General features: G+C 50.4%; 1 protein-coding gene across 1 annotated transcript in view; it reads right to left on the bottom strand.

Annotated features, from left to right (window-relative positions):
- Nucleotides 1-10,536, bottom strand: part of SLC18A2 (solute carrier family 18 member A2) — a 41,371-nt gene that overhangs the window by 10,979 nt on the left and 19,856 nt on the right. The window contains exons 11-15 of the mRNA XM_059398681.1: nucleotides 4,724-4,802; nucleotides 4,488-4,539; nucleotides 3,389-3,452; nucleotides 1,443-1,562; nucleotides 1,175-1,308 (exon numbers count right to left, since the gene is read on the bottom strand). Of these exons, the coding sequence (XP_059254664.1) occupies nucleotides 1,175-1,308; nucleotides 1,443-1,562; nucleotides 3,389-3,452; nucleotides 4,488-4,539; nucleotides 4,724-4,802 (449 nt within the window). The remainder of the gene's footprint in view (nucleotides 1-1,174; nucleotides 1,309-1,442; nucleotides 1,563-3,388; nucleotides 3,453-4,487; nucleotides 4,540-4,723; nucleotides 4,803-10,536) is intronic.

Genomic DNA, 10,536 nt, shown 5'->3' with positions numbered 1-10,536 from the left:
AGGAAACAAAGGGGGGGTCTCCATCGGGATATTTCCGGGATATTTCCACAACTTCCATTCCTTTTCTTTCTGTCAAACGGGTTGTGAGCGATTCAAAATTACCTCAATAAAAGGCATAAGGCCAGTGCCCAATGCTGAATATATTTCTTAAATACATTGAAGGAATTGATGAATAGAAAGAATGCTCCGAACAAATAAAGGCGCCCATAGCCTAACTTTAGAATCTGCGTCTGTTTTTAAACCCACTCTTTGGGGAAATTCATAAAAGGGCAGTTTGAGAAATGCCAAAGCATCAATACCCACTTCAGTTCAACCATCAGAAAGAACTTCTGATGTACCCCCAAGAGAGCATCACAAGTGACCCTCATAATCACAAATACCGTCTCTCCCCGCCTTGGTGGTCTCATTCATTCTTAACCTAAACCACTCTTCTTCCAGCGGGATGAATCTGTCACCATGTGAGGTTTTAAAAACTCCACCACCAGGTCTGAGGGCTGTCAGGTTAACATGACTATTGCATTTCAAAATTCAAGTTTAAAACCAATACGTGAATCTGTTCAGAAGAGGAACACCTTACACTCAATTCTGTATATTTCATCTGGATATGACTGTGGTTGTGAAATTGTGAATTTAAAGGTTACCCATGCTTCTGTGTGCCCAGAGGTACATATATGATAGTTTTCCAAAATGCTCTGTTATCTACACCAAAGCCATCTCCAGAATCTTTTGCAATAAGGACTGAAACACTATTACTGAAAGCTGTAAGGCTTAGGAGAAAAGCAGACAGCACCAAAAATGGCTAATCTTGGGACTTGGCACAAGAGGCAAAAAAAAAAAAAAAAAAGAAAGAAAGAATGTTCAAGATTTTGAAGAACTGAAGAAAATTACACTGAACTACCTTACCCCGTGTCTGGCTGGCAAAAGAGCTATACAGACTGCTAACATATGTATAAAAATCATTTCATTCTTCACATTTATAAACAAAACTTTTGAGACAGCAAAAGAAATATGGTCCATGTGGTATACACTCAAAAAGAACTCTGACCATTTATGTTTGAGTGTTCTGCCCAAAAGGAGCAGAAATGTATTTCATAACTAAGCCATGAAGAAACTACGCAGAAAACCATGCTAAAATGATCAAGAAACACTTGACTGCATCCTAAAATTTTCTTACCATTTTTTCTTCCTTGGCAGGTGGACTTCGAAGAAAAAAGCAGAGAGGAGCAAAAAGAATATCAATTATTCCAATAATGGTCATGAGCCATGGAAATCCAATTGCCTTTGCGACAGCCCCACCAGCAGAAGGACCTTTCAGGAAAGAGAGAATTAGATCAACCTCTCTCCAGATGTCTCACAGAGAGAAAGACACAAAAGTTTAAATAATTTTCAACCATGATCATGCATTAAGCTGAAACGTTGTTTTGAAAAGCCAGAGCCCTTACCTATGGCATATCCCATGCAGAATGCCACATCGGCAATGGCGTACACACTCCCGTAGACGGACACATGCCGCAGGTCAACCAGGTAGCCCATGATGGGCATCATTGATGAATCCACCATTCCTGCGGACAGTCAGGGAACATGGTCTATGGAGAACGGACATAACCCGAAAACGCGGGGAATATCAGGGACCGTGTCCGAACCTCACAGCCTCATCAGTTCTTCCCCAGTGGTCACTACCCGTCACTGAAGACCGACAGCCAGTCGTGGAGGCTGGGACTAGAACCCAGGCCACCTTTGCCTGTTCTCTACCTTACCTCACCTGTCCTCCACGGTCTGAAGGGCCCATTCTCCAAGGGAGAGCTCCAGTCCTCTGGTGACTCCCAGACCAGGCTTCACATCCAGGGGGGTTGCTGGCTGCCGGCTACCAGCCGTGTGGACCCCCTCACTTGCTCCCAGCTGGTACTTTCCAGATTAACTCTCTTCCGGTCCACAGGCCCCTTGCCCTCACCCAGGGGTCACACCTACAGGCCTCACACCTTAGCCTCACACACGGACCATAAGAAGAAGTTGGAAAGTATCGGGAAAGACGGGAAGGAATCAGGACATGAAGCTGTCTGAGGGATTACCCTGCCCTGCTCTCGGAAGAGACTGAAAGAGATCTGCTAATTTGGGGCTCTAACACCAACACCAAGGCCAGTATTAGAATCCTTTATTCCTTCATCAGTCAGGGACAGGCAGCCTAAAGAAAGAGCATGTGTGCTGAGGCCCCGGCTCATGGCCCTGGCGGGTGAGCACGGCCTTATCTCTCCAAACACTGGCTTTCCCACCCGTAAAATGGTGCAGATAACAGTCGGCTATGACGAGACCGTCTGTGGACACCTCCAGCGTGTGCTCCAGCGCTCGCTCCCTCCCCTCCACCAAGTACTAACGGCAAGAAGGGGAGGGGCGTTTCTTTCATTCAGTGAGTATGTATTCGTGCCCTAACGTGTGGAGGGTGCTGAGGCCATGGGGTGAGCGAAATGGAAGGTTGGACGGGCCGCAGGGAGTTGAAACATGCATCACGGTTGTCACTGACACCATGAGGGGCCGCGCGAGGACAAACCCGACCCAGCCTGGGGAGTGTGCAGAGCCTCCCTTCTCTCTTCCCACTGCACCGAAGATTCACTTCTTGACAGATTTAGCATTTACTCTTATTAGGCCCCATGTGTATATTACAAAGGAGAAACAAATGTATACTATTTATCAAAAGTGTGCTGGGTGCCTGGGTGGCTCAGTGGGTTAAGCCTCTGTCCTCCGCTGAGGCCAGGATCTCAGGGTCCAAGGATGGAGCCCCGCATCGGGCTCTCTGCTGAGCAGGGAGCCTGCTTCCCTTCCTCTCTCTCTCTCTCTCTCTCTCTGTCTCTCTGCCTACGCATAATCTCTGTCAAGTAAATAAATAGAATCTTTTAAAAAAAAATGTTCAGGAGGTTTTTCCTAACAGGTGACTGTCCCTCACATTACAAAGACTCGTCCCTTTGAAGGCGAGAAGTCCTGCAGCTCGGTGGTGATCAGTGCCTCCGTTCCTCTTTTCTGTACTAAACCTTATAAAAAATACAGGTGAGGTCTATGCCCACACCGGGTTCATGGGAGCAGTTCCGTGCACAGACCTGAGCCCTAACAAACGGGCTCTGAGGGAGGGATTTTCTTGTTTGCCCGAGGCCAGCCACGGAGCAGCCGTTTGCCTCTGTAAATATCAGGCTTTTCAACGTACTGATTTTCTGGAAATAAATGACCAGCAGGCAGAAGCAGGTCTATCTGTCGATAATCGACAGGCTGCCCACAGCCTCCTCTGAGGCTTCCGGAAATTTTAGGTTGAGGAAATAGACTCTGCCCAAATCAGACGAAACCTTTCTTAGTCATGGAGAAAACAAAGTTTCAAATTTCGGCATAAAGTTATGTGACTTACCAATTGCAAAGCCAACTCCAAAGTTAGGAGCTATGAGTCCATAAATGGTTTTTGCAAAAGGAATCTATAAGAGGAAACAACATTACACTAGAATCACAATATCCAACTGTAAATCTTCCAGGAAAATCTTCAGGACACGCTTTCTCAGGCCTAGTGTGCTTGTTTCCTTCTGAGGGAAGTGGGAAGAAGGAAGGGGACGGGGCTTGGGGGGGACCGGGACCTCCAAGCCTTTAGAAGCTGAAGCTGAAATGGGTTTTGCGACCACCAAGGAAAACTCGCTGACTGCCGGAGTCGAGATCGGCCTGGACCTCACTCTACTTCTGACAAGGACCAGGAGGCCTCACTTGCGGTGGATACTGGCCATTGGTAGAAGGTGTTTTATTCTAGGAAACAATCTTGCTATTGTTTCGGCTGGTAGTCTGAAAGTGTTTTATATACATTATTGATATATGTATAAATGTATACATATATATTACACATGCACACACATATATAAATTTATATGTATGTAACTTTATATTTATTATAAACTTTAAATAAATCTATAATTTTATATGATCATATACAATTATATAAAATTTTATATTTTATATATAAAAATATAGAATTGTATATAAAAATATATAATTATATAATTATAAAAAAATTGTAAGTGAATTTATAAATAAATTTATAAATTTAAGTGAATTAATTTATAGGTAAATTTATAAATATAAGTGAATTCATTAATAAATTTATAAGTATAAATTTATAAATATATTTTTTGAAAATTTTATAAATATATTTATAATATACATTATAAACATCACAGTGTTTAAGATGTTGGGGGGAGTTGGGCACTGACATACACAGTATGCAAAAAACATGCTACATGACCTCCAACTGATTAACCTCAAATTAAAAATCTATTCCTTGGAGAATCTTGTCCAAAACGTTTAAGAAGATTAAAAAAAAAAAATTAGAGGAAAATGGAAGAGGTCATAAAACCAAATATCAACAAACTTTAAATGGTTATAAAAGGCTTCCTAGGGAGTCTAGTCCAAAGCAATAGTTTTATTTACAGAGCATTACCCCTTGTCAAATATCATCTTTTACTCACACATAAAATGCTGATGCCAACAATTATCATTCCTAGAAGAGCGCAAAGCCACCTGCCAAAAAACAAAACATAAAAAAGCACCTTTAATAAATGACCACTTCGAATTTTTCCTCAGGTCAAATCTTCAGTGGAAATCAAAGCAGTTGCCTGTGATAAGTAAGGCAGAATCATGCAGAATTTGCCTCAAAGAGCTACATTTTTCTAAGACAGTGGGCGCTGTCCGCATATCATCTTACCTCCCCATTTTGTGCGCGAGCATCCCAAAAATATTGGTTCCGATGAGATAAGAGATGCTAGCTGGCAAGAAAGCGATGCCTGTAAATTTATGAAAAGGACACCTTATCAGTATTGATCATCAGTCAACTGTTAGAAAAAGTAATAATTGTCAGACACCACGATGCTGATGAGCACCGAGGAGAGAAGCCCCAGGACCTACACGCAAGCAGCTAATATCCGGTGGCGGACGGATCCAGACTGGACCCCATGGGCCCGATCTGTCCTCACAAAGCTGCTGAGACGCTCCAGAAATGAAATCCGCTCCTCTATCAACAGCTCCATCTTCCCTCCATCTGTGCCTGCTGGTGGCTGCGTGCGACCTGACACGGGCGGCTCCCGCCGCGGGAGTGGGGCCACTGTGACCCCACGCGCGCCCCCGGCCTCACCCCCCTTTGTAACTTTACCACGGAAGGAAGACACAGGCATTAGGGAAAAAACGTGAGAACATTAAGGACCAAGAAAAAAGTTAAAATCATCCCAAACCCCCTCACTCCGAGGATGCTCACGGGGATCTCCTCCCGACAGTTTGTACCCACGAGTTCGCACACACTCAGATAAATGCGCGCACACGGGACTGTAAGAACAAAACAAAACAAAACATGGCTTTATGTTATTGTTCTATGCCCTGCTTCTTTCAACTAGCATTATGAAGATCTTTCCATGTCTGAAAAAAGAAATGTCCATGTGGTCCTTTTCTGTGACCGAGGCACGTGACAGAAATTGACATGTCCAAGGTTCCATGCTCTCCCAGAGACCTGGCATTCCTGGGGCCAACCCTGTGCCAATTTCCAGCTGCGGGTGGCAGTGGTTGCCTTGAACATCGTCTGTGCGTTGAACAGAAAGCCTCCTCGAGTCCCAACTGCCTGGCTGCGGGGATTGGTCCAGATCAGCTCTGTGTGGTCCCCATCTGTCATCACGACAATAGACCATCTCTTCTCGAAAGATGGCTTGTCAAACTAGTCATACTTTTGGTGTTCTTCTTGGACTCGGTTATACCAGGTTTGATTCTAAGCCTTGCCCACAAATGGTGAGCGCTGCTCTGTCCCCAATCCCACGACTGTAACAAGCCAGCACACACGCCAGATGCTAGACGGTCAGCAGGTGGGCACTGCTCTCGAAACGCACAGGGCCCGCGGCCTTTCTCGTCTCGGCAGCTCAGCAGCGCGCAGACAGACAGGTGGGATCTGGCCCCCGTCAAGCATACAGCAGCCTCTCCCTGCAGCTCTGCGAGCACGAAGGCCGTCAAACCCTCCAGGAGGCTGAGCCTGCCAGCACAGGCTGGATTTCAAAATGATCCAAAACCAAATCATCCTGGCCTTGGTGATCTGGGAGATGAGAATAAAGAGCGATCTCACTGCTGTGTTCTGGGAAACCATTTCCACCACGCTTGCATACAGGTGGCGAAATGACAGCTGGGCACAATCAGATTCAGCAAACACGACTGAGAGCATGGGCCCGGCTCAGGGCTACAGCGAAGCCAGTGGCTCTGGTCGCCATGAGCACGTCTCCAAAGGAAGGAATCAGATGACGACTGAACCGGGACGGGGCAATGTCGGGGAGCGACGCAGGTACGGACCCAGTACAGGTACGGAACCCAGAAGCTCCCCAAAGCAGCTCCTAACTAAGCCCAACCTTGAACACAACGTCAGAGAGTTAGTCTGGAGAAAGAAACCATGAAGGCCTTGGTCTCAGGACAGGTGTCTGTGGGGTCTGGGGAGGTTGTAAATGACGGGAGGAGCAAAGTAAGAGCACAGGTGCCGTGAGAAATAGCCTCGACACTGGGCCTCGGTGTCCGAGAAACAAAACATGGGGGGAAGGGCCTGGAGCCCCTCAGAGAAGGCAGCTGCTCGTCTTCCCAGACAGGAGGACCAAGACTGGAATATCTGATTTTTCTAGAAAAGCCTCAACTCGAGGTTCTTACATGAAACCTCTTGGGATGCATAAATGTTGGTGACTAAATGTTAAAAACACAAAGCCCTCACAGACTGACACTGAAGCAGCCAACCAATGCCCTCCCCCGCCCCCCCCCCCCACCCAGGGCTGAACACCTGTGCACTGAACTTGGTCCACAGACATGGCCGTGAACTGGAGCCAGTGGAAGCAGATTGCAGAGAACCCGGCCAGGAGCCCTGCTTCCTGGTGAATCCTGACTCTAGGAGCCAAGCCTCAAGGCAGGGTCGCCAGCGAGCTCCAGAAGAAGCCCCCGATCAGCTACAGCTTCCTGACTTGCCAGTGGGGTGCTAAGCTCACCGTGGGACCCACACGTGGGCGCCCCTTATTTTCCACCGACAGCAGAACCTCTCGGGCCCCAAACTGCAGTGTCATGGCTCTCCAGGAAAAAGCACCAGAAGTCAGGCAAGAAACAAGATGTCCCTTTCACAGACTGGTGGAGGCTCCAGCAGGTCACCGTAACCTCTCAGAGCCCAGGAAACAGCGACCGTTCCTAGAGCACGCAGCTCACGGGAAGGCTTTGAGGTTCAGAGGGCAGCCCACCCTCCCCGTCTGAGCCCCCTGCCCTGTCCCTCCCTGTGGGCGCCTTACTGGCCTTTTACCCTGGTGGCCTGGCCGGCCCCAGACTGCAGCGAGGTCCTAGCGGGCAGGGGGACCACGTCACCTGTTCCGGGAGGCAACCAGGCGGCGCTTGGAACACAGCTGAGCACTTAGGGGAAAAAGATCGTGTGAGGGCACGGACTTCACAGAACCAAAGGTATTGAGGGAGGCCACTGTCCCTCGCAGGCAGAGCCCCCTTTGTGCAGCATCCTGGGGGCGAGAGGCGGCGGTGTGGTCTGGAGCTAGAACCCTCTTTTTCTGACTTCCAGCTTCAGACGTCAGGCTCCAAGCCCCGAGAGCTGTTCTACCACAGCTTCGGCCTCCTCGGCATGGCCAGGGCCCCAGCACAGCACACAACCGACAACCCGTTCTAGGGACTCAAAGAAACCTAGAAACCACAGTGTGCCTCCCGAAGCAGCCTGCCGGGTGTCCTAAGAGACCACCTGGCTTTGCTCAGAGACCCGGGCTGGGAGCCCACTGCTCTTCCAGACAGGTCTGTGAGGACGGCTCCCGCCAGGGGCTGGTGTCCTAACCCCAAGCCCGGAGCTTCCCATCTCTTCCACCCGCTGATCCTGCTGTGCATTCCAGAACCTTCCACCTCCTCCCCCAGCCTGGCCACCAGCACGGTTTGGCTTCCCTGATGAACCACCACCAGGGCTCTGGGTCGTGGCCAGTGACTGAGCACCAGCTGCCTCCCTTGTGTACAAGTTCAAGTGACTCCTCTACCTAGAAACGTGGTGCCCGGGACTGACCCCGCCCAGCTCCTTGCTGGGTGCACAACAGTGACCACTACCATCTGAGGAAGGCCTGGACGATTCACAGGGCTGGCTCCACCATCCGGCCCCTGGGTCACTCTGGGCTCCGGAGGCAGTCACGCCTGCTCTGGCCCCGGGGAGCCACCACTCATGCAGCCCTCATGGGGCTCATGCACACTGACCCGCACCCCCATCACACCCCCGCCGCCCTCCAGGCGGTGTTTTCCACCCCAGGGCAGGACTCTACCTTCTCACCAGAGAGAGTCCTTCTTGTTCCTTTCAGACCTTCATTCTGCCCAGGAAGATCTTTTTGGATCTGTCATGAACGGGTCAATTTGACCCTCCCCAAACCTGTATGCTGTGCAAATGCGACAAGAAGTCTTTGCATCTTCCCAACACAGGAGAGACGTGTGGATCGGCCGGCCTGCACACAGTGTGGGGGCTACACGTGGGAGCCTCTCCTTCTGCTGGGCCCCTGCTCTCCTAACTGGGGTGCCTGTACCTCCATACTTGCCCCTGCACCTACGAGAAAGTGTACCCACAGGGACTGTCCGCCCATGCCTGGGCTTTCGTGGAAAGCCTGGCTTTGACCACAGGTTCGCCGGGCACAAGAGGGTGAGGCTCTACCTGCCACAAAGCCCCCAAGGAACCAATGCTGGACATGCAGCCCCAGAAGGGATGGTGGGGATGCATCCGTGGGCTTCTTCCGAGCTCCCGATCACCCAGTCCTGAGGTCCGCAAGGGCCTGGTCCAGAACCAGAGCGGGGCAATGATCCGGGTTTGGCCTCCCTGGGAAGCTCAGGAGGCTGCAGTCCTCACATCCCAGAGTGACAGCATATGAGCAACCCTCTTGTCTTGGGTACCCAGCCAGGCTGGCCCTGAACATGCCTGAAGGTCAGGGCCGGTTGGGAGTGGAGGGGCTCCCCTGCCCAGCAGCCCGCTATCCTAGCCTCCATCCTGCACTGCACCAGGACACCTCCTTAAAAAAACCAGAAGAGTCTGGCTCCACTCTTCTCTGGGCTGCATTGCCCAGAGCTTACGTTCCCTTTCAGTGTTTATAGGCCTCACCAGGAATGGGGTCCCTAAGCCTCCTGGCATCAGGGAGAGGTCATCTGACCCCAGAGAGATGCCGTGAAAGCATTCTCCCCTTCCAACCCAATCTCAGGGCCGACCCCAAGCGGCAGTGGTGTCTGGGCAATGGGCTCATAGGGAGCCCTCTAGAATATCAGCAGCCAACATCTACTGTCTCTAAAAATTATGGCCCAAACCACAGCGTTCAACAAAACAATCATGGATCACCCAGGTAGCTGGTAAGGCTCATGTGCTTTGACTTCAAGCCTTAAGGTCTTTTTCCAGAAATGCTGAGGGAAGCAGAGGGACAGAAGGGCTTCCCTTTTCACACTGGACTGGGGAGAGCTCACACATGGCCTCGCACAGGGAGGGGAGGCTGCCCGGGCCCCCTGCGAATGGCCATGCCCCCTGCCACCAGCCAGTTCTCACCACCACCCGCAGTCCTCATCCGGCACCCCCCACGGGGCCCTCCTCACCCCAAGGCTCCCAGGGCCTGAGGGGCTCTGGGAGAGCCGGGCCACAAGCTGCAGGGCTTGTGCTCCGCTCCCACCGGGGAGGACGGCAGAGCTACGGGATTCTCTTGAAGAAACACAAGATTCTCTTGAAGAAACACAAATCTCTGTCTGAGGCAGGAGGGGAGCCATGGCACAGTGGAAAGGGGCGGTGACCGTCAGACATCTGGCCTAGAAGATAAGCCCTAGGAGAGGACCTCCTGATAAAATCGGGGAGGCCTCCAGCCTGTTATCTGACCCAGAAGGCCCAGAGCCTCTGACGAGCTTTAAGGACTTCATAAAGAAGGCTGTCCAGAGAGGAACCAGCCGAGGAGCCTACTCATGGCCAAGATGCACTTGGTCAGGAAAAGAAGTCAATGAGGTGGGGACATCGGACCCCACAGTGAGCAAGCCACGTGCCCCCAGGACGAGGGGCGCCTCCTGGAAACGCCTGGAAGCCCAAACCACCACGGGGAGAAGAGGCACCCACGGTGTTGACAGCCAGCATTGGCAACAAGACAGGAAGAGCGTCTTCTCATCTTTTAGAAAACTGCTTTCCATTAACCCCCAGTTAGAAAAAGCTCTTCCCTCTGCTAAGTGCTGCGCCTTCCCTGGGAGCTTCAAGTCTCTGGGTTTCCTCTGGTAACTCCCATGCCAGGAGGTTCGAAGCTAAATTTCGGTCTACGAACTAGCCTTACTTTGGCTCCAAGAATCCTTCTACTGTCGCTGAATGTCTCCTGCTGTTTGGGGCTGGGTTTTGATTTTGTTTTGTGACATCATTTATATGCCTGAAACTCACCCTTTGCAAGCGCAGGGTCCAGTGGTTTTTAGAAGAGTCAGAGGGTTGTGCAACCATCAGCCCTATTTATTTCCAAACTACTTTTATCACCCCAAAGACGAACCCCA

Source organism: Mustela nigripes, chromosome 4 (genome assembly GCF_022355385.1).
Source record: "Mustela nigripes isolate SB6536 chromosome 4, MUSNIG.SB6536, whole genome shotgun sequence".
Taxonomy (NCBI): domain Eukaryota; kingdom Metazoa; phylum Chordata; class Mammalia; order Carnivora; family Mustelidae; genus Mustela; species Mustela nigripes.
The sequence above is the reverse complement of the archived record's forward strand: the minus strand, read 5'-3'. Positions and strand labels throughout refer to the sequence as shown.